At 44.4% G+C, this 24,699-nt stretch overlaps 1 protein-coding gene across 4 annotated transcripts in view; it reads right to left on the bottom strand.

Annotated features, from left to right (window-relative positions):
- Positions 1–24,699, bottom strand: part of rps6ka1 (ribosomal protein S6 kinase a, polypeptide 1) — a 45,165-nt gene continuing 20,466 nt past the window's right edge. For 2 of the 4 annotated variants that reach the window (XM_079751745.1, XM_079751747.1), the window contains exons 3-22: positions 12,569–12,685; positions 12,245–12,326; positions 11,729–11,809; positions 11,531–11,610; positions 11,302–11,408; positions 10,039–10,076; positions 9,128–9,267; positions 8,869–8,939; positions 8,650–8,738; positions 8,460–8,524; positions 8,080–8,182; positions 7,590–7,720; positions 6,745–6,870; positions 6,084–6,173; positions 5,437–5,595; positions 4,722–4,883; positions 4,021–4,097; positions 3,654–3,771; positions 2,303–2,440; positions 1–1,973 (exon numbers count right to left, since the gene is read on the bottom strand). In XM_079751745.1, the coding sequence (XP_079607871.1) occupies positions 1,851–1,973; positions 2,303–2,440; positions 3,654–3,771; positions 4,021–4,097; positions 4,722–4,883; positions 5,437–5,595; positions 6,084–6,173; positions 6,745–6,870; positions 7,590–7,720; positions 8,080–8,182; positions 8,460–8,524; positions 8,650–8,738; positions 8,869–8,939; positions 9,128–9,267; positions 10,039–10,076; positions 11,302–11,408; positions 11,531–11,610; positions 11,729–11,809; positions 12,245–12,275 (1,929 nt within the window). In that variant the 5' untranslated portion in view covers positions 12,276–12,326; positions 12,569–12,685 and the 3' untranslated portion in view covers positions 1–1,850. Of the gene's footprint in view, positions 1,974–2,302; positions 2,441–3,653; positions 3,772–4,020; positions 4,098–4,721; positions 4,884–5,436; positions 5,596–6,083; positions 6,174–6,744; positions 6,871–7,589; positions 7,721–8,079; positions 8,183–8,459; positions 8,525–8,649; positions 8,739–8,868; positions 8,940–9,127; positions 9,268–10,038; positions 10,077–11,301; positions 11,409–11,530; positions 11,611–11,728; positions 11,810–12,244; positions 12,327–12,568; positions 12,686–13,833; positions 16,221–24,699 lie in introns of those variants that run through there. The other 2 variants (XM_079751746.1, XM_079751748.1) reach the window with 2 other exon arrangements.

Here is a 24,699-nt window from a genome sequence, read left to right as displayed (position 1 = left end):
TATTTTTAAGATATAAAAATCTTTATGATGCAATATTTTCTTTATCATTGATATGCACTTACTGCCATAAAATTGGGGAACGTTTTGCGACCGTCGAGAATGACATAATTCCGATGCGTGGTGGACTGAGGCAACTCAGTAAATCATGTAGGACTGCTCTTTCCTAGAGCAGATGGGTTATCCTGGGCCAGCGGCCATAATGTGTTTCTCATGTAAAGACATTCTGCTTCACCTGCGGGTCTAGGCACAGAACTTTAAGCAAGAACCCATCCCATGAAGCTACAAATGAGACACATCAAGCATTTTATGAAACCATAATTCTTTCCTCAAATGTTTCAGATAATGGTTAAATACCAGCAATATAATAACCGGTAACCTAAAAAAAAAAAAGAATCACAGATCATGAGATCAGTAGACATGCCAATAGAATGGAAGCCATTGAAGACAGTGTTTCCATGGTGAATAGTTGATTGAGGAACATAATGTCTGTCAAGTGACCCAGGAGGGAGATAGGGGGTGGCGGAGAACAGTATAGAACAGTCAGTTTTTGGACATATACAGAGCTTGGTGTTCACCTTCCTGCAATGTGTTGACCATCTTTCACCATTTAAGTCACAACTTTCTTTTTGACCAAGAGAAAAACAAAAAAGTAAACAACAAAAGCGGCAAAACACAGGAAAACGGCAGTCAATACGGATAACCCAAGCAACAAGGACAGAAGTGTCAAAAATAACGCCACGGAACGAGAAAACAGATTAACATGCCACAATGTCCAAAGACAAGTTCCTTTCACAGAAACCGCCCTATATTCCTTTTTTTGTATCCTTAAGTAATAATTATAAAAAAATATATAACAAGACACGTAATCTCAAAAAACAGATTTTTGCAGCAGGTAGACCAATCAGATCAAAGGATTTTGGAGGGAGAGGAAGCCACATTACATCATCACTGCACGGGACCATGCACACAACCCTGCCGCAGACCCACAAGACGACGCACACACGCACACACACCTCCAAGTCGTGCAACGGACACACTCGTAAGCTCGCACACGCACACACATTCGGTGTCAAACAAAGTACTTAGCGTTGATTAACGTGGGCCGAAACATTTACATTCCACTTTTGTTGTTCCCTAAACACCATATTCCAGCGGTCCCAAAAACCAAAACAGACACTCACGGCAGAATTGTTATTTTTCTACAATAACTACTGATTCTTTTATTTTTGGGGCAGTTGGACAGTACTACGGCGTTGGTTTCCGTGCCGTCGTCACAAGTGGATGTGGGTCCACTTGTGAAGAGCATCCACTGACATGTTGTGCATATAAAGCTTGTCGTGATGGGAAGAGAAAGAGAGCCGGGAGCAGGACGGCAGGCCAGGCGTGCAACAGGCTGGACCAACAATCAAGAAGAGCGAGGCTAAGAGCGGGGGAAAAAAAACACTTCCAGTGTCAATAGTGAAAACAATAATAGTAATAAGACGACGACGACGACGACTCTGTGCTGCGGCGGGGGTCACAAAGACAGTCAAGCATGCATGTTCACACACACACACACACACACACACACACACACACACACACACACACACACACACACACACACACACACAAAAAAACTGCCCCACCCCAAGTTAACAGCAAGGAGGGCACAAGGGACAAGTTGTGGGGCGATGCACAGAACCACAGTGTCACTGTTTCTTGGCTGGTTAGACGACGATGGGAGTTCTCGAAAGACGCTGACTTGTTTGGTTAAAGCCAGTGAGGGGGAGGAACTTGGGTAGTGGAGGAGGAGGCGGAGCTTGGGGATTTGGTTTGGTCACCGGTTCAGCCAATGAATGCTTGAGTCTCTACAGTGAGGTAGAGGGCAACTTCTTAACGCGCCGCTGGGCCAGGAAGGAGCTCTCGATGGGCTTCAACTCCGGCGTGGGCTGGGAGTTCTTGAGGGCCGAATAGGTGGCGGCCATCGCACCCTGTGAGGAGGAAGAGTCGCCAAGCAACGTTTTGTGATTGGGATTGACGCATACATATATATGTGTGGAGTTTGTGTGTGGATGATGGATGGATTACGCAGGCTCGCCCCCCCCCCCAGAATGTACGCAGTCTGCCTCGGGCAAGGCGAGGCTGCTCAAACCAGCCATCATCCACACACCCTTGAGAATAAATAGACTTATCAAAGTACCCCAAAAAAAAAACGTGGGTCGAATTATCTAGTGTACATGAGACACCACCTGATCGGTCATCGATGACACGTATGACCACGGTGGCCGTCTAGAGAGGGGTCTACGGGGAGACGCGGTACCTTGACCAGCTTGAGGTCCTGGTGCGGGAGCTGGCTGTTGGGCAGGCTGTCCCTCTGGAGGATCCAGGGGTGCTTCAGCACCTGCTTGGCGGTGTGCCTCTGGTGGGGGTCCACGTGCAGCATCTTGGACACCAGGTCCTACAAGAACAAATGAGAGAATAGGTAAAGGAACGGAAAGCAAGACCGTTCCCACATAAAAACTGCAGTAGAACTGAGCTGTGAAATGTGAAAATCACAACGAGCTGTTGGGATTTTCTCTGAAGGAAACCTGTGCTTTAGCCCAATTTTCAAACACGATTATTCTCATTGGGATTAGGGGGGGGGTGGGATTTACCAGAATAAAACAATTTAAAGAGAACAATCCCCCCATGGATGTGTACATTCTATCCATGAGAAATCTCTGGAGGTATTTGAGTGAGATGGACAGGAAGGTATGGGAGATAGCAGGGGTGGGAATCTCTTGGCACCTCACGATTCGACTCCGATTATGAGGTCAACGATTCGATTCTAAAACGATTATCGATGCAACAAAAAATTGTGTATACATTTCCATGTGTGATTTTCAAAAATATATATATACATCTGAGTTTGCTACTCAGAGTTTGCTAATCACTTCCTTTTACTTTTGTGATGATCATTAAAGACATCAACAGATGAATTAACTTATCTAATATTTTATTAGAGAAAAAGCTTTTGTCACAAATATGACTTTCTCTGAACAATGCAATAATCAATGCAGCTTGCATAACAACACACAATGGAAGTAGGTAAAAAATAGGTTTCAGTTTTCTTTTCTTTCTAATCTTTCTTTTCTATGTTATTAAAGAAAAAGCTGCTCTTGAATTAGAAGGAGTTCTTGTGTCTGGCTGTGAGTTTGCGTGCATGCTATGCGTAGGCTGAATCGCAATCGTGTCAAGACAAATCCGATTGGCCACAATACACACTAAAGATAAATTAAATTATTTTAATCCCTCTCTGGCGAACAGAATGTTGAAGCAGACGAACAAATAAAAATAAAAAACTTTTTTTTTGATTATTTTTATTAATTTATCTGCAACGAGACGGAATCGTTCTAGAGAGAATCGCGATGCATCGAAGAATCGATTATTTTTTCCACCCCTAGAAGATAAAAGGGAGGACATGCAGCAAAGGACCACGGGCAGGATTCAAACCCGGGTCTCTGCGTTCAGGACCTAGCCTATATGGTACGCCCTGTACCCGGTGAGCCCCCGGGGAAGCCTTGAATGGAGATATTTTTAATGGCGTAAATAGCTGCAGTAGAAAAGGTTGCAGCAGGTTTGATACGTCGATTATCTGTGTGACTCAGGGAGGAGGGTTTTGAGCAGCCTACCTTGGCAGCGCTGGACACGGCGTCCCAGTTCCCTCCGCTCAGACTGAAGTGGCCGCTGCCTATTCTGCTCAGGATCTCATTGGGCGTGTCCTCCGGGCCATTGGCGAATGGAGTGAAACTATGGATGGGAACAGCAGAGAGGAAGACGCCGTGTGAAAGAGTTGTGAAAACACTCGTAGACTTTGTGTGTCTGTTATGAATGAGATAACTCCTGCGTCAGCGAAAGATTGCGAATGTGTGGTGGGTTAAGGAGACCGAATGAGACTCAAAAGAAAAAAGAGGGACAAAGTTGGCTGATTAACCGAAGAATGAGATTAAAAGGAAGAATGCCTGTGTGTGTGTGTCTGCGTCTGCCTGCGGGACTCACCCAGCGAGCATAGTGTACAGTAAGATCCCTAGACTCCAGATGTCGCAGCCTTCATCATAGCCCTGTCGCTTCAACACCTGCAGCACAGGGAGGAAATACACTCATTATAGTTTCACAGATGAACTGAAACACCAAGACAGCCTTTAGTTAGACTGGGTAACCCCGCCCGTTCTGCCAGCGATATGAGTTCGCCCTGCAGAAGGGTCTGGAGAAGAGCGATACATTTCTTTCTAGTTTTGGTACGTTTTTGCGGGAGCCAATCACCAAGCTGGCTTTACCCCCTGGCGCGCTATTGGCTGGTTTAACACAATGACGACAGGGAAGCGACAGCAAGCAGCCAATCGCGTACCGAGTCAGTTGAACTAGGCCCGTTGATCACGCCTCTGGTGCTGAAAAAAATGACGGCAGCTTCCCCAGACCAACGTGCAATCTACGACGGAGTTTGGTCTGGCAACAGCCAGGCTAGCCTTTAATAGTATGACAAACTTTACCGTCATCAACCATGATTATAGCTAAAATATTTACATGTTAATATTAATTAAGCTGTATTACTGTGCTGGTCTATGGTTGTTCTTCCTGTGTTTGCAAGGAAATTGCTGTGCACATAAATATTGTTCCGCCCTGATAACCTGCTTCCTAAATAATACAATTCAAACTGAACAAGAGGATCCTTATGGCAAGACCAGCCAATGGCTGCTCACCTCCGGCGCTACAAAGTTAGCGGTGTAGCACGGTGTCATCAGCAAGCCGTTGTTAGCACGTAGCTGCTTAGCAAAGCCAAAGTCACAGATCCTGATGGACTCTGGGTTTCCCGACTCGTCAACGTACAGAATATTACTGGGCTTTAGGTCTCTGTGCACCACCTGGAAAGAGACACAGAGAAAGAGAGACAAAGTGTGGGAGAGAGAGAAACAATTAGAGAAATATAATAAGTGTGGTTGCAAAGCAAGCCATACTATTTTTAACATGCGTCTTGTTAGTGTGGTTGCAAAGCAAGCATCCTAATTTATCCATCCTAATTCTGGGTTATTATCTAACAATGCAGTTTGAGGTATCAGGTCCAAACCAATTCCAAAAATCCGGCCATAAATGAATGCAGTAAGTATCAGCTTTAACAGAGTAAAGCGGAATTTTTGTATTCATCTTATTATTTAAAAAATATATATATATATAAAAAAAGAAAAGCCTATCACGCCCCTAAAACTACAACTCCCAAATAATTTCAACTGCCCAGAACTCCACCTCCAGTAGAACTCCACCTGCCCCAGTAGAACTCCACCTGCCCCAGGAGGACTACAACTCCCCTAAGAGGACTACAACTCCCCCAAGAGGACTACAACTCCCCCAAGAGGACTACAACTCCCCCAGGAGGACTAAAACTCCCCCAGGACTACAACTCCCAGGCATCCTGCTCACCCCCTGTGCGTGGAGGTACTCCACGGTCTTGGTGATGGTGTGCAGCACTGCGCTGGCCTCCCTCTCGGAGAAGGACTTCTGCTTGAGGATCCGGTCCAGCAGCTCGCCCCCACGCATCAGCTCTGTCACCAGGTACACCTGCTTCCCGGTGTCGTACACCTGGAACCCACACACGGCTACATGAACACACAGGCATAGCTACCATGGAGCGATTTATCACTCTCTCACTCTCTCTCTCTTTCTCACTCACACAGTCACTCATAGTGAGTGACTGTGTGAGTGAGAAAGAGAAAGAGAGTGAGAGTGAGAGTGTGAGAGAGAGTGAGAGTGTGAGTGAGAGAAAGTGAGAGAGTGAGTGAGTGTGAGTGAGAGTGTGTGAGAGTGAGTGAGTGAGAGTGTGAGAGAGAAAGTGTGAGAGAGTGAGTGAGTGAGAAAGAGTGAGTGGGAGAGAGTGAGAGAGAGTGAGACAGAGAGTGAGAGAGAGAGATTGAGTGAGTGAGTGAGTGAGTGAGTGAGAGTGAGAGAGAGTGAGTGAGTGAGAGTGAGAGAGAGAGAGAGAGAGAAAGAGTGAGTGAGTGAGTGTGAGTGGGAGAGAGTGAGAGAGAGTGAGAGTGAGAGAGAGAGTGTGTATGTATGTATGTACTCACATCCTTCAGAGTGATGATGTTGGGATGCTGGCCGTACCGGAGCAGAATCTCAATCTCCTCAGAGGCGTCTGTGTTGGTCTTGTCAATCATCTTTCAATCACAGAACAACCAATCAGAAACTACGGGCAAGGAGTTCAGGAGTTTTTTGGGCATTTCACAATGGGACTACCAAGAGATATTTTTCATATGTTGTACACTATCTCAAGAGATAGAATTGTTAAATGAAGCCTCTATTGAAAGGTGAGGTCGAAAACTATTGCGCAATTTCACATTATGGCCACTAGATGGCAATTCAGTTCTGATAGAATGCCATTTACCTAAAAACCTCTCTTGGCTACTATATATACATGATTTGTAAACAATGTTTTGCTGAAAAATGGTACCTGCACACTATGAAACGTTCTATGCAGTCAAAACACAACTTTGACGATCAAAACAACAAAGGTAAGACAATCTTTAGTTGTAACTAGAAAAAGGTTATTTTTCTTCTAGTTCGGTGACTTTAAGTCACAGTGATATGGTTTTGACTGTTGGAATCAGTGGCGTCTCAGTGCTATTGATGTAAAAAGATCTGGCTATTGATGTGAAAACATATGTCTATGAAGGCTGACGTCTCACACAGTCATCAGGGTTATTAACGTCGGGTGCATGTGACAGTCACCTTGACAGCGTACTCTGTGTTGGTGGCCTTGTGGATGCAGCGCTTGCACACGGAGAAAGACCCCATGCCGATGTCCTCCTTCAACACGTAGCCGTCGCTGAACAACAGGTTCTTCCCATGCAGCTGCTGCAGGGCGGGAGGAGATACATACACGTATGAGACAGAGAATAGAGAGAGGAAAAGGTACAGCAGTGTTTCCCCCACAGGATGTTGTGAGACTACGGTGGTGCGTGGGCCTCGGATACTCTGGGGGGTGGGTGGGTCCAGGTGCATGCTCCCGCAGAAGAAGATGTTTAGAAAAAATAAATGCATCATCTGGTGCAACATTAAGATGTTAGCTCTATGAAGAACTCTGAAGTGCTGAAGTTAACCTTTCAATGAATCAAAAACACATCGAATGTCATGACATATACATAAACCACGTGTAGAGTGGTTTGCATTAGAACGCTTTCCCCCCGGAACTCTTCATAGATCCAGCCTCTTTAATGTGCTCTATAAATGCAGCAGATTTTGTACACAGTAGTTTCAGCACTTTTTGAAGATTTAACTTCAAAAAGCACAACGTTTCCTTCCGGAGGAGCACGCCCCCGGAGACCCCTAGAGGGTGCCAACATAGTCTCAAACACTTCTGTGGGAAACACTAATGAAAAAAACATCATTAGTTATTTGGTTGCTTTTTTTTTTTTTTTTTTTTTCCAATTGAGAGGCTTTCATCTATTATTTTTGTAACATTTGAACCATGTTGTTTTGAACATGAATCAAACTCTACCATGTACAGGCAGCTCCTTATCGTTCACACAGCAGAGAGGCTCTCGCCCTATGGGGTATTCATTGTGACAGCTGACCTGGACCACCGGGTGGGGTTTGGGCTGGGTGGCCTCTTCAGACCCCTCCTCCTCCAGCATGGCAGCGGCTACGAAGCTGAAGCCCCTGAAGAGCTGGTGGGCTCCAGCGCTGGGGGGCACACCTGGGGAGTCTGTCACGACGAGGGGACAACAGCACCGTCAACAACCATAACAGTCCTCTGACCATAATCATACATTACATTATGTATAGGTGTGGGTAGCGGTAGTCATCCTATAGATCTGCCACATGTTGTAAAGTCAGTTTTGAATGGACAATTAACTTAAAAAATATAAATGAGCAGCTTTGAAATATACATTAAAAAAAGGAGTATGGTAGCTATGCATAGGATACAGTCCTTAAACAGATAGCTTATATTTACTATCAGCCTTTCAGCGACACCCGGTGTCGGATCGGTGCATCCCTAGTACCCTAATATACGTTGAGTTATGGATTGACACGATGGTTTGCGTGCCACATATCATGTTTGACCTTTGGGGGTGCGTGAGGTGAACTCGGTGTCAAAGTAGAAGGTGTCATCAGGGCGAGCCACAGCAGGTTTGAACGGGGGGTTTATCTCTCTCCGGAAGAGTTTCTGAAACACAGGGAGTGACACGGATCTTGCCAAGAGAGCAGTTTGAATTAACTTTAAACTCTGGGGCCATACATCTCTGGGAGTTAACGTTTGTATGTTCAATCCTGCTCAGTATCTTATTTGGAATGGCTTCAGGACAACAATATAATTTCAAATGGGAAAGAAAATAAGACACTCTATTGGACATACAGTATTCGTATGCCCTTCTACAGCCTTTTATAGGCTCTATTTTAGGCTGAGTCAGCGGAATGTTCTCATCCCTCCATCAGACACTCACATTCCAGTCTATGGTGGAGAAGAATGTATGCCTCTTGATCTCTTCTGCACCGTCGGCCCCAGATCCTGGAGACCACAACAACACGAAAAAAGAAAACATTTAAAATAGAAAACGAAATCAACAACAACGCACCATGCTTGTTTCCGAGACTGGGAAATCAGTGTCAGTGTGTTGAGCTGTTGACACAGACCTAGTCGGTTGGCCGGGTTCCTCTTGAACAGAGCCCTGAGGAGTGACTGGGCTTCTGTGCTCAGGAACTGGGGCATTCCCAGGCGTGCCCTGCAGGGGGAGACACAGCACAGTAAGAACGTACTCTGTAGTAGGAAGAGATATACAACCAATAACATGGAAACTGGTTTATGTTAACAATACTGCTACCAAACACCAATGTGTTCCAGAAGATTCCTACTTCAGAATCAGGTTCATGGTTTCTTTGCGGTCCTTGCCCTGAAACGGCAGCGCTCCCGTCAACATCTCGAACTGGAGGAGGAAGAGACAAAAACAAAAAAAAACAAAAGTAAACCAATAGACCCCTGGGTTTAGTGTTACTAAACATACAAAATGCTTCTTTTTGTATCATTGTACTGTGTACATCAAATGAATAGTGCAGGGAACTTCTACCGGCTAATACTATTAACAATAAGACTACTCCTATGAACGCTCATCACCATGAGGACCCCGAAGGACCACCAGTCAGCACTCTGGATGTGTCCCTGTCTGTTGACCACCTCGGGGGCCATGTACTCCACCGTGCCGCAAAAGGAGTAGGCCTTCTCATGGTCAATGGCCTCTTTACACAGGCCGAAATCTGGAACACACAGACAAACACACCGCTTATAGATGGACATGTCTATTGCAGAGTATACCATGGGAACATACATTATCAGCATTTCGGTTTTTTGAACACCACTCTAAAGGCTAAAATCTGGAACACACAATAAACACACCATTTATAGATAGACATGTCTATTGCAGAGTATACCATGGCAACATACATTATCAGCATTTCGTTTTTTGAACACCACTTTTAAAAAAGGTCAAAATCTGGATCACACAATAAGCACACCATTTATAGATAGACATGTCTATTGCAAAGTATACCATTGGCCATACATTATCAGCATTTTGTTTTTTGAACACCACTCTAAAGGCTAAAATATGGAACACACAATAAACACACCATTTATAGATAGACATGTCTATTGCAAAGTATACCATTGGCCATACATTATCAGCATTTCATTTTTTCCCCACCACTATTTAACTGTAGAAATGATAACTGATGTTGAAGCACCGTCGCAGTAGATTCTATGTGTTTTAGGTCACCTTTGATTCAGGCTCCTATGTTGGTGGTAGACAAATGGCAGTGATTATGAACGAATGATAGGGTAAGGCTGTAGTTATTAACACAAACAAGCACCCGTATGCAGATATCTGAAGCACACAAGATAAAACCACTTTATTCCCTCCACAATGAAGGTCAACATGGTACAAATGGTAGCAAAATATAACACACACACACACACACACACACACACACACACACACACACACACACGAGAGTGAGAGAATGAGTCACCTGTGAGTTTAATATGTCCCTCTTCATCCAGTAGAATGCTGAAAGTGGTAAGAATCATATCATGAAAACACGTAATCAAGTGAACAGACCGCATCATACATAAGCCGCACTTGCTAACAACCCGTGCTTGAAAATAAGAAACCTGTAAAAAGGCCACACTGATGTTAAGCCTGCCGCAACAAATGCCCAATTAAAAGTACATCAGAACATATCCGAAGGCACCCACATGTTGCTGAAAGTTGCAGTTGTTGGCTGTGCCGTTGTAAGCGCTCCATTTGGAAAAATGACCCACTTAATGTTGCAATGAAGACACTGCTTTGATCATAAAACTAAAAAGTTGGTTGGTACATTGTGCCAAGTTTCAACGAAATTACACCTCAGCACTAGCAGTATTCAGGAGAGTACGAATAAATGCACTATTCTGATGACAGATCACCGAGAGAATCTAAAAAACGTGGAATTGGAGTATATTACCGAATAAGCTGGCTGGTATTATTAGCAAGTTACTTGTTCAACCTGTTTGTGCCAGTGGGGGATTACCATTAAGCGAATATTGACCGTGTCACAAACTTTTTGAAAGACGGTATTTGTATAGAACACAGGGAATATAACTGAAATCGCCGTGCGGCAACATCGTCAGCGACACATTTTGATCACAGAGGCAGAATATAGTCTTCGTATATAGGCTGCACAGCAGTCACTTCTCAGAAAATGTGTGTATAGGCTTTATTCGCTTCATCACAGTAACATGGAAGTTCACCATTTTACAAGCCAAAGGACTTCTCAGTAAATTAGTCAATAAATGATCGAGAACATCCCAATATCATACGATATTAATTGCACAGAAAATATCAAGACACGTATTGAGCTAAATACAATGAGTCAGAGTTTGACCTTTTTTTAACGCATTGACGTGTCAATGTGTGTAAGTATGCAAGTGTGCAAGTGTGTGTGTATGTGTCAATGTGTGCAAGTGTGCAAGTGGGTTAGAATGCAAGAGTGCAAATTTGCGTGTGAAAAAGTGTGAAAGTGCGCAAGTGCGTGTGCGTGGGTATGGGTGTGTGTGTGTATGTGTTCGCCTGGGTGTGGAGGGGCGCATGTGTGTGTGTGTGTGTGTGTGTGTGTGTGTGTGTGTGTGTGTGTGTGTGTGTGTGTGTGTGTGTGTGTGTGTGTGTGTGTGTGTGTGTGTGTGTGTCTTTCCATGTGGCTGAATAAATGGGTGTGCACGTGTGCGTTAGCGTCCTCACGCACGCACGCTCTTACTTTTCTGGCTTGAGGTCTCTGTAGATGATGCCCAGGCCGTGCAGGTGGTCTAGACCCAGGGCCAGCTCTGCCAGGTAGAACTTCACGTCCTCCTCGGTGAACATCACCTGGGGGGGGGGGGGAGAGAGGCCGAGGCAAGCAGCGAAAGAAGCAGAGTCAGCCTGTGCGTTTGTTTGTTAACAAGGACGGCCTTGAGATGCGGCAGCGTGTAACCACGGAAACGTCGTACCTCCTTTGACAACCGAGTGAAGAGATCCCCTCCTCTGAGGAAGTCCAGGATGAGGTACAACTTCCCCTCTGTCTGAAACGCTGTCACACAACACACACACACACACACACAAACGTCGATACCCAGCAGCGGTAGTGGGTATAGGTATATCATCGTGTTTAATGTGTTTATCATCAACCAGTGGGGAAGGTCGTTCACCATAGTGGAGCTTGACTACAAATGGGTGGTTCACGTCCGCGAGGATGTTCCTCTCCATCTTTGTCCTCACACGATCCCTCACTGTGGGAGAAGAGAATACACCATGTAAGACAGAGTGTGTGTGTGTGTGTGTGTGTGTGTGTGTGTGTGTGTGTGTGTGTGTGTGTGTGTGTGTGTGTGTGTGTGTGTGTGTGTGTGTGTGTGTGTTCATGGCATTCATGTTATACACGTTTGGTAGCGCATGGACGGGGAGTCCCATTTTGTGAAACCTACTCTGCCGACAAACCATCTGCTCGTGTGCTAGGAAACACCGTGCGATCTTGTTGCAATAGTGAAAACAAAGAGCGTGATACCGCCATCCCAGGGTTAAGACCAAAGCACCTGCGTTGTGCATGTGAATCCCCCCCTTCACCACTGAGGGTGGGGCTCCCATCTGTCCTCCCCGATCACCTCTCGGTGGAAGCGAAGCGCTAGACCTTGTGAAACTGGATGTGGGGTGGAAGGGTGTTGGCGTACCTTTGAGCGTGGCCTTCTTAAGAACCTTCATGGCGTACAACTGGTTGTTATCTGGGGGGGTCACCTTCCGTACCAGGAAGACCTGAGGAGGTACAACGTGATGCCTTAGTGCCGACCTCATTGGGACAAAGAACGTACGTGCGTGCGTTTGTATTTACACGAGTGTGTGTGTTTTCATGCGTGTGTGTGTGTGTACATGCGTACTTGTGTGAGATGGGAGCTTTAGTAGTAGTAGTTAATGGGAGAGGGAGAAAGGGAAAAAAGTCGACATGTATTCATGACTGAAAGCGTGCATGGTTTATGTGTGAGTGAGTGAAAGACTACCTTGCCAAAGGATCCCTGTCCGAGGACTTTGAGCAGTTCAAACTGGGAGGCATCTGCCTTTTCCGAGCCTTCCTTGACCACATGGGTGATGTTGATCTCCTTGATCTCCGTTTCCTCCTAGGAGAGAGAGGGAGGGGGAGAGAAGAAGGGATGGGGTTTTTATCCAACAACTAATGAGGAGACAGCTAAATTTAGTCTGCGAGCATATTGAGGATGTTTTGTGCGTTTTGCTGTTAGAGGATACAGAGGTTAATTTGTAGCTTGATTAGTGTGAGTGACAGACATTGGGTGGGACCTTCCAGTTTCTTTACATGCTCTCTTCCTCCTCATGATACACAGCCTCTCGCAATAGTTTGGCACACACGTCACACAAGATTAAGACAGAAACATCGCGTCATTACACCGCTAAAAGAGGAACATGGAAAAAAAGGGTGGGTGGCAAGACTTCTTGAGATAAGCAGAATCCTTCCTATGAATACATCTTGACCACCCTCATAATCATTTTAAACATTCTGCGGGCAACTAGTTATTTTTTTATTTCTACATATTATGGGAAGAGTCACACCAGGTAACAAATAATGACCTCCACTTTACAATTTTCAGGAAAAACATATTCCTATTATTCTTGAAGAACGAGTGAGAATTACTGTTTCCAACCACCACATTCTGAACTCCAAATAATAAGCAATACGCATCAAAAGAAGCCTTGACATCAGCCTCAAAATATAAATTTAAAGCCTCTGAGTCATATTTTCGGCATTGTGTTGGGATTGCTCATTTCCTGTCCCATATCTAGAAGACAACAAGAGTCCCTAGTGGGGAGTAGGTTGACAATATCAACGTCCACCTTATTATACCTATTATCTTTACATTTTTGAATTTGACTGTTTTAATGTTCTGCTGCAGTCAGACATTCAACAGGTGTCTCGTTTCGGTCGATAAGGTAAACTCAATGAGTCTAAATCTGGTAAAAGTAAAATAAAGAAGGAACCAAAACGATTGTGGTCCAGGTTCCAATAACACAAGACCTACTGTTCTGTGGGTCTGGTCCCAACTCAACTTTACCCATCTCCTGATTCAAGGAAACGCCAACATAAGCTTTAAACATAAAAAGGGTTTCACAACCTGTAATACAGGATCTAAACAACCCCCCAAGTAATGAACCTCTATCAAACTCCAAGTAAATCCTGTAACAAACCCCCAAAAAAAACACAACAGCTTTGTTGCAGTCAAGTCACCAAGAAACAAACAATGGGAGACTTTACCCTGCGGCCGTTCCTTCCTGCAGGTGAACCGGTGCTCGCCATAGGGACAAGGCTGGCCTTGTGCTGCTGCTTTCTGGGGCTGTACAGAGCCAACAGACGGCCCAGCTTGAACCGCCGCTTGTCCTTCTCCATGGTCACAATCGCCCAGCCCATGGCCTCATGGCCTCAACCCCCCGGTCCACACGCCATGGTTAGAGTACATTCACCTATGGTTAACCGCCGCCCTAGACACTACACACACACACACACACTCTCCCTGCCGCTGACGTCACCCTCAGCGCATCACTGAGACATCAGTGACCGTAGACGAGTAGAGCGAGGGTGCAAATCAACGCATGGCTTAGGATGGTCACAGTCCTGTCAACTGCAGGCAAGAATCGATGAAAAACAAAACTATCCGTCTTAGTCTCACTTAACAAAACCCTGCCTTCTTTTCTTCTTGTGGGCTGTCTCTACTTTTTTCGCTCTCCCTCTGTGTGTCAGGCAGAGTGCATCCTCCTCAGTGAGCTCTGACTGCAGCAGATGATCTGGACCGACAGGAAGGAAGGGCCTGCTCTCCCTTTTTTGTCAACCTGCGCCACACAGGATCCTTGCACACGCACAGCCACACATGCATGCATGCACGAACGCACGCACACAAAAGACAAAAACATACAAACAAACAAATGCACATAGAAACAAACGCAGGCATACAAAGGGACCCCACACACACACACACACACACACACACACACACACGTTGAGCAGGGAAGGGAGTGGGGGATAACACTGACAGGAGAGCGCTTTGAGTCATCTTAGCCACTAAGGAGGGTTACCTTGAATCCGTACAACGGGAGTGACACATTGACTGCTCTACGGACAACGCTCTGCTCTGCGGCAATTTCACGGCCGACAGACCCTGACTCAACTCCCCCCATGACAACACATCACTCTCCGGCTGTCCCGCAGACATGCAGCCAAGCATAGAGCAGGCATCCATAGAGGCTGCCAGAGTCTCTGCCAAGCTGTGACAGCACAGTGTCTGGCAATGATAGCATGGATGGCAGTTGGTCGACCTTTTCCTCCAAAACCTGTGAGTGTACGCATTTCTTGGACACATGTGTTGGAACCAGTGTAGATCAAATCCCCCCAAAACCCTGGCAGCGTTGATGTCACGCTCAGTCAACTGAGCTACAGACGTGGTTTGTAGCTCAAAATAAACGTGGATGTTCACAAGCATCACCGCTGATACTGGCTTAGTGTAAACGGCCGTGGATAAAGTTGAACTTGGGTGTATTATTGGGTGTGGACTAGCGGCTGTTGCCAGAGGCTAAGAACTCACCTGGGCTTTAATTTTGGCAAAGTCCTTCTCTATCCAGTTGATATAGGACTTACGCTGATTGGATAGGGAAGAACATGAATAGAATAAATATATCGAGATAGTCACAATTGGCGCACACACACACACACACACACACACACACACACACACACACACACACACACACACACGCACACACAGGGCCGATAGTAAGGGTTTCTGTGGTGACAGGAAACAGACCTACTCCCCTCCTAAACTTCTTTTTTGTCGTCTTCACTTCCTGTTCTCTGCAGTTGATGCAATTTCCTGCTTGCCAACTTCAGTATGCTCAGTTGGAGGCAATTGCAAGCATGATTACCATTCAGCAGAAGACCGTGAATGGTCAGCAAACACGCTTTATGTTACAGAGTTAGAGCACCATATATACGATTTCTCTTTTGTTAGCGTAAAAAAAGTTGCATTTTCTTTTTATTACTTAGCAAAGCAAATAAGGGCGTGCTACTCGGCGTTTAGTCATGAGTGCCAAACAGGATGCCAAACCAAGGTTGCCTCTCAGAGTCATAAGGTAACGTTGCATTTAGAATAAGTGGTTTAAGAGCTCAGGAGTGTTGTGAGGACAGGGGAGGAGGGTATTAAAAATAAGGACCCCCATGCATTTCCTATATGCATTTCCTCTCTACTCCAACAATCTGAGCCACCCCCCAACCCCGTCACCTAGGAAAACCCCTTCCTCCACTCACTCACACAAACAGACATCCACACATGCAAACGTGTACGCAGATATACGCACGTACACACAAATCAATAAACGGCAACACAAATTCCACTACACAGGCTAACTTAGCATTCGAGTCAAAGTACAGACTCTAGTAGAGACACAAGCAAACAAAAAGGATAAACTTGCCACAGTTGAACGGATTTTGGTATGAAACCAAGGTCTCCACATGTTTGTATCTCAGACAAGAGCTGGGCATGCATTAAAAATGTCTCCCTCCACAACTGTCCGCCCTACACATCTCCAACTAACAGTCTTACAACACACGCACACCAGACAGGCTTGATAGGCAACACTGTGAGTAAGCACTAGCCTGCTTCCACACTGATGCGCGATAGATGTTGCAGTGGTAACCCTACATGAAATAGGAAGTGTGAAAGTAGTTTCAGACCAAAAAAAAACAGAAGCGCAATGATACTACAATTCCCTAACTTTGTACTCGTGCTAATTTTCTGTATTTCTGTGTTGAGTACCCTGAAATTGAAGGTTTCCTTTTATTTATGTTTTATATAATTATGAGTATTGATCCAATGTGTTTATGCTGTGTGTAAATGTGCTTTATAAATTAAACGTACTTGCTTACAGGAGTAAAAAATACATTTCAGGCAAGATGCATTTCCGAGAGAGTGAGTGATTGAATGAGAGAATGAGTGAGTGAGTATTGTTTTCAAAGCATTTACATTTGGAAAAAGCTAGGGCATTTTTCTCGCATGATTACTATACCTTTGAAAAGACTCTGCATGCTCAGAAATCAATTTGTGAGGAGCATGCCCTTGATTCCCACCCAGAGAAATGGAAAGCAGGCTTATTTGAAGAGGCTTATTTCCTTCAGGATGCCGTCGAACTGGCTGAGCTCCATTAAGAGCTGCCACAACAACAAATACGAGGGCAGAGACGACAAAGAAAACTCAACCTTGAATGAATATCCCTTCATTATTCAGTTCCAAGAATCAGACAAGTAAAAAACTGAAAAAAGCTTAATGAAGAAAACAAGGGCTACTTCATCAAGTGGTGCTATACAATGTTTAAGTTGTCTCTTCCAATCGCAACCTTCTTGCAAGAGCTTGACTCAGGAGGCACCAGTTATAAAAAAAAACACTAGATGTCAGTGTGACTCTTCAGTGTGCTGTTTAGTGTTGACTAGTTTGATGACCTGGCTGGATTTTCATTTCATTTATGTATTTAAAGGACACATTCAACTACATTTCTGTAATTGTGCAAGTGTTTGTCAGCAGCCACATTTAAACTGTAGTCCTTTGGCAAGATGTTTAGCTAGGCACAGGATGGCTGAAAAGTTAAACATATTAAAGAATAGATGACAGTATAACATGATGCCAGGATGGTTATTAGAGATGGCCGATATGGCCTAAAATCCATATTGCGATATACATTGCAGCTTCTTGCGATAACGATATATATCACGATATAAAATCATAAAATAACCGTTTCAGAACAGGTTATATAGACCCTAAGGAAAGCCAAACTGCTAAATGTATTTAAAAAAAAAGAGAAATATAGTATGTCATTTCGAGAACATTTATTGTGAAACACTGTAATCATACAACATAATGTTGCAGATAAATAAAATTAGTATTGGGTTTCTTTCCTTTAGTGCAAACCATTCTAAAAGGCACTACACTTCGTTTAAGTCCTTGGTTCTTAAATGCCACCCAAGATGCAGAGAACAGGAAAAACGGGTGTCTTTCTAGATAAGGAACAGACACTGTACTGACAATTAGGGATGGGCATGATTAATTGATGATCGATCATTGATTGTTAAGATTTTTGTCGATTACGTGATATTTTTAACCATCAAAAGCAGGTTGACCCAGCCGGAGAGGTGGTCTCGGAGACGTTGCTCAACATGGAGCAAAGAGGAGACGGAACGTCTTTTGGATATTTGGGTCCGATATCCAAAAGACATTTCATCTCCTCTTTGCGCCATGTTGAGCCACCACCCGACGGTCCAACAAAAGCAAGTAAAAAGTATGCTGGAAAACATAACTTAAAAATTCCGATGCATTTAACACATTCCGAGTCAGGATGAGGGAGAAGGAGTTGGACCAGTCCGCAGATCAATGTATATCACGCTGGATATCCATGATTGTTAACTTTCACGGTGCTTCCCCCCCCTTTTTCTTTAACGCTTTACAACGGCCCAGACCTTTTTGTCCAATGATTTAACCCATTCAGACCGGATCACGCCTCTGTGCGTGTTTACCTTTAAGACCGGATTGCGCATCAATGCGTGTTTACCATTAACCCATTTGTACCGGCTGCGCGGAGCAACATTGTATCTACTAGATACAATGTTGCGCCGCACAGCAGCCGGTACAAATGGGTTAACGTTCTTTGCCCACATGCAGGTTTGTTGACGAATTCTGGCACTGTTGCGAAAATTGCAATGTGAAAAGGAATTGCACCAAACCAAAAATTAAACATTGTATTTTGCGTCATCAACATGCATTATCGCGATAGAATTAAAATCTCTATCGTAGGCCATGTTTTTATCGTTTATATCGTATATCGCGCATTACTAATGGTTATGAAGAAAATCCACTAAAAGACTCCACTAAAAGATAATAATCTCTCTTTTGGCTAAACGGGGAATCCAGTAATAGACAAACAGAATTATAGTTGAGGAGAAACAAGCTGTGACAAGAAAAAATTGGCTAACGGGACATGCTCAACTGTAGTGAAAAGGAAGGTTTAAACCCAGACATTTTTTTTACATTCCAATGTTATATTAACTGTGAATACTCATATGAGGGCTATAAAGTTAAGCCATAGTGTGTAAGAAATATATGTAGTCACATTTGTATTAGAATATTTTTAACAAAACTCAATTTTACCACCAGGTGGAGGGAGTGAGAGAGCTTTAGATGGAGTTGAGGGAACGAAAAAGGAAGCAAGGGTCAGAGAGTTAAAGCGCACCAAGTTTCCAGTTCAAAGTGGAACTTCAAATTAATAGAAGTCGCAAATCCTCCAATGAGGATTTGAGCGAGGACTGCAGCGCCGAAGGCAGGCTCGTGCACACACTGACGTCCTTGACAGAGTATAACAGAGAGATATGCGGGGCAAGGGCGAGGGAATCTACAGAAAGAGGGCAGGGAGAAGGAGTCTATCCTAGAAGAACACCCATCCAGCTGTGGTCGCAAGCAGCACCGTTGTCAAAACAAAAGGACCTCCAGGACATTAATGCATGCTCAACACACACCTTTGTAAGCCTGCTTGTGTGAATCAAGTAAAGTCTCCTGTCTCCCATGACACTTTTACAAACAGGAAACCGGTTGTTCCCAAAGCACGTCTTGATTTGAGATCAGTCCTGATGATCGTCATTTTGAAAATTCCTGTCCTTTTTAGAGATAGGGGTAACAGGGTGTATCCAACTCCCACACTTATCAAACCTTTTTGCCAACAGACAATAATCTCGTCCTGAAAATGCATTTGGCTTTGCTGAATGCAAGATCCCTGGAAGGCAAATCTTTGAGTAATGTTGTACAACAGATCATCAACTTGATGAGCCATGAATGAAACAGGTTGGCGGCACTTATCGTATAAGCTAACTTTAATATCCTGGATTTAGTTAGGGCCGGAAGAAGAGGAGGTGGAGAAGCAGTTATATTCAAAAATGTGTTCTTCTGCAAACAATTATTATTTAAGACTGCAGATGCGTCTTTGTGGCCCTTAAGGTAAGAGCTCAAAGCAGACCAGATTGTTCTTCAATTTAAAAGAAAGACAATGCGCATCCTTTATTAACTAATATGGTTGCGATTCAAAAGACAATTCAAGCATCATTTCACCTGAAAATCCGCACACCAAATTAATACAGTATACAAAGAAAGTAATATAGCGGCCTCATTGTGGGGATGTGTTTGGCTGATGGCTGGTTAAAGCAGCCTCACTTAGCCTCGATAAGGCTTCACACCTGTTGCACATTGAATAATCACACAGGTTAAGTCAGCCAACACCACACATACACACTCAGGGAGAGTTCTCCTGCTTGGCAACATGGATCAGTAGTATCGACAAACTTCTATAAAAAGCCGGATTTCATCACCACCACAACCTCCAAGAAACATGATTGAAGCAATGTCTGTTGCTACCACCCTAATGGTGGTAGTAACAGACATTGCAACAATCATGTTTCTTGGAGTTTGTATAACAGGCCTGACTGTAATCTTGCAAAAAGCTATGGTACGACATAACAGCAAAGTAAGTTAGGTAGGGGTGTGTGTGTGTGTGTGTGTGTGTGTGTGTGTGTGCGAGAGAAAGACATTCCAACAGAGAAGAGGATGGTCCCGCTATCTCTCCACTCTTCCCATTCCAACACATCCCTGCCCAACCGTCTCTCTTCACTTTGACATTCCTCCACCACAGCCTCCTCTCCTAAGTCACTTTAATTCCCTCAACATAATAATGGAGGTAGGACAATCTAATGGTTAGCGTTTTTGACTCCCAGCTAAAGGGTTCTGGGTTCGAAACCTTAATGTCCGCCAATCTATCTCCTTCAGCCAGATCCCCAACTCCTACCTGCACCTTCATGACATATACCCCAAATAACATTTGCTCTGGATGAAAAGAATTGTCTCACAAACTGAATGGTAAATAATACTCTATGCACAGTCTATATCGTATCACATACAATGAGTGGGATGGTAGGACCTTCAGATTCAGCAGAGTGAGGACTCAGGTTCTCCACACTCATCTAAAATGGCACCGGCTAGGGAGTAGAACTGGGTGTGCCATTATCTACCTCAGTGTACCCGTGTTACTTGGTGCTTGGCGTTGACATCTGGAAGGTCTGGGAGTAAATAATGTAACTTGCCAAATGATAACAGAAAGGGTGAGCCAATATGTAGGATAGGGAATACTTTGTAGTTGACTGAGCAACTGAAAAGCCCAGAGAGTGGTAGCTGAAACATAGGGACACACAGCAGCCGACTGCAGGCTCAAACTAAACTACACTGAAGAGAACTGGGGTGGACTTCAACAGGATTCAGGAGTAAAAACAGAAGCCGTAAGGGGCCTGTGCTTTGCTATAAAGGCCGTTGGACACCCTGTTTGAATCACATAATCCTTCTCTCCTTTCCTAAATATCCTTGTCTTACCAAGAACTCTCTTCGCCTTCCAACATCAACAAAGCCGTACAGAAGTGTTGGTTGGTGTAACTATGGCTAAGCTAAATACCAAGTAGGCTTACTCCTTTGCATTACTTTCTCAGCATTTTTCCCAGCGGTAAAATATTCGCAAGCTAAACCACAGAAAAGATATAAACTGCTATTTTTTTATTGTTAGACAAAGAGCTAAACACTAATAACTAAACAAACTATAGCTGTAACAACATGGTAGGCCTCCTCCTGGAAGAGGCTTGACCATCCATAAAGACACTGGGCGCAATGGTGGGAAATTGCCTCAGACATAGCGAGGGGAAGGCAGGGCGAGGTAGTGAGAGTAGCAGAGAAACAAAAGATGACTCAGAGAAATTGATTGTAAAAAGATAGCGAGCTACAACAGACGAGATTAGGAGAATGTAGACGGTGACATCAACAAAGCCATTGGCATTAATGTTTGAACGCATCATAAATGCCTTGAACTAAAAAAGGGTGCACACACACATCGACGCATTGTAGAGGTTTCCTTCAGACCGTCTGAGAGGTCTGACGGAAGAGTGAAGTCCACCAACAGAATCAACAACCAACGGAAAAACAAAAGCAAACCCATTCGTCTTACAACTCATATATTCTGAGCCCTGTATTCCTTTGTGTTAATAGGTGACATATTATACCACCAGGTCAGGTGTGAGTGTGATTAGCCGTTACAAGCAGTTTTGAAAATGGGCCTCTTCTGAAATCACAAGTGGGCGTGTCCACCTAGATGTGTGCTGGATTAATCAGTCTACCAGCCTATCCAGTGGAATGTAGTCACACATCTTGGTGGACACGCCCCCTTGTGATGTCAGAAGAGGGACATTTTCAAAACTGCTTGTAACGGCTAATCACACTCACACCTGGGGTTATAGTAAGTCTTTAACATGCCAACTTCATGTGTGAAGAATAATGTTCCCCCACAGACAACATGGGGGTTGTTGATCTGAACTGGTCTGTGGGGGAACATTATTCTTCACACATTGAGCTGGCATGTTAAAGATGACTTATTATACCACCAGGTGTGTGTGTGATTAGCCGTTACAAGCCGTTCTTATTAGGTCAGTGAGAGACTAGTCATGTCAACCAAACAAAAATGCATCCATTTCAAAGGCAAAACATTCCAAATGAGCTGTCCACTTCCAATGTGTGATGCTGAAATCCTTCTGAAGCGTCTGATGGCGGGGAGTAACGGAAGCCTTTGTGACCAACACAAAATGGGGTGTTTTAATAGACTGATAGAAAGGGATGTGGTCCAGTGCTACTCTCCATTCACTGCACCGCGAGCAGCTACGCTTTGCTGGTACGCAAGGTCAGAGGTTATGCATCGCTGCAGGGAACGATTTATTCCAGAGCGAGAAAAGGAGGGAGGGAAGGCAGGGAGAGGGAGTGAGCGAGAGAGATGGAGAAATGGAGATTAAGAAATGGAGGGATAGAAAGACCCTGGCACACTCAAATCTCAAGTGGTGAGTAAACATTCACACAAATTGCCGTATTTAATCGATAGCATTCATTAAATACAAAAGAGCGAACATGAAAACAAACATCACTCGCAAAGAAAGATGAGAGGCACTTGTTGGGAAAGGTTTCATGTTGATCAACCGAGGAGAGACTCAGAGAAGTGTGCAACTATAGCAACCGTGCCTTCTTTCTCTTTTCCGTCTCCCAGAATACTCCATGTTACAGAAGAGATGGTGGCAGGGAAAACAGGGACCGAAGTGCTGTGACCCACCCGCACAATGGAAAGAAAAATTAGCTGTTGGTGTGCATTTGACATGAATTAGCGACCGCATGGACAGCAAGATAAATGGGAACACGGCCAGCGCATGCACCATCACTCGTTGAGGACCGAGGGACGCTGCGGACGCAGTAACCATGACAACAAGGCCCAGCAAAGCTATGGATGGATGGTGGTAAGGGGAGAAGGAGGGGGAAGCACAGATGAATTAAGTATCTCACTTAACAAGTCTGCCATACTATAGTGGGCTTCTCATGAGGGCGTTATTGAAGATCTTTTAATGGGGTCGCCAACCAACCCACCCACCCACCGAATGCAGGTTATACACCAATAACTTGGTGTACTTTGAGCTTTGATGAGTTTCAATAGCCAGGTGGCGCCGCAAATATGCGATACGCCAATATACCGTGGCGGTGGTACATAACGCAGCGAGAGAGCAGTTCCCCCTCTCTCCCCTCCACTGGAGAGGGCCAATGTACACAGCTTTTGCAGAGCCTTTGTGGTCTTAGCACACAAGCCTGTTCAGACAGACATACAATAAAATGATGTGTGTGTGAGTGAGTGAGTGTTATATTCCACAATAGGAGCAAGAGATTTACAGCCCTGTCCCCCCTCAGTGGCAGGCTGTGTAATTAGGCTGTAAACCATCCACTTGGGCGTGTGTATGTCCATGTGATAGAAAGACGTCTCAAGACCACTCATGTAGTGGCATTGCAAATCAGGTTTGAGCGATGACATACACTCACTGTTAATGGGTCATTGACACACAACCTCCTAATACATACATATTCATGCTGCATTTTGTCCCCATCAAGCATTTTATCAAGGTGACTTAATAAAACCACACTCAAGCTCACACTCTGCCATTATCCCATTTGAATATCATTCTTTATTAGTTTTATATTAAATTCAAATTTTGTGTACTATTTTTACTACTAATATTCGACTCTAGAAGTTCGTTCCTAAAGCCCTTCCACACAGACAGTGGGCAGCATTGAAACAGAGCAGGGAAGGTTGTAGGCTTATTTTCCATCGGGTTAAGGTTCACCTGGTTAGCTGTTGTAAGTAAGTGTATTTTCCATGACACCACTAGTTAAACTGCCAATTGGAGGTAACACAGGCAGGAGAACCTAATGACTTCTCGTGGAACAGATAGACCAACCAGCCGTGTGTCATTCAATTCCACTCAAATATAAAACATCCCAAGAAAAAAAAACTTACTGAACTTTTAAAAAGACAAAACACGCCAGTTGCCCTGACAAGGATCTAAGAAAGTGGCCCTCTCAAAAACCGGACGGAGCGAGAAAGAACAGAAGGAAACAAATGGTGTGCTCGAGATGCCTTGTACACCACCCACACTAGTTGCAAAAGTGGGAAATCTCCCAGCTTTCTTGTGACATTTCACCGAGGCACGCCCCTTTTAGTCGTCATATCTCGAGATTCCGAGAGTCCACCGAGTTCAGTGAGGTTGACCGTACGACTCGACAGACAAAGATGTAGTTTTTTTGTATTTGTGCCACGTTGGTCGTTTTAATGCCGATTTTAAAAGCTCTTACACACTTGATTACATTGCTGCTTTAATCCAGTCGACAATTTATGCATTGCAAGGTCTTGCTGTGCATGCAATACAATCTAAAGTTGCGTTTATTTTCTAACTGGTTTGCTAAAGAGGCTAATATAGCTAACAATAACAATGACTAGCCAATGACTCACAGAGACAAACTTAGTGTTGTATGAGGCATCTCGCAGACACCAAAATAATGTGGTTCAAGGACGGCCTTCTTAGCAAATGGTTAAACAGCTTGGCTTTATCAGGACTACAGGACAGGATGATGGATTAGAGCTCGGGAGCACGAGATGGAGAGAATGCAGAAGGAGAAGAGAACAGGGCCGCGTCGAGAATAAG

This window comes from Pollachius pollachius (assembly GCF_949987615.1).
Source record: "Pollachius pollachius genome assembly, chromosome: 15".
NCBI lineage: Eukaryota > Metazoa > Chordata > Actinopteri > Gadiformes > Gadidae > Pollachius > Pollachius pollachius.
This window is presented reverse-complemented; position numbering and strand designations above follow the sequence as displayed.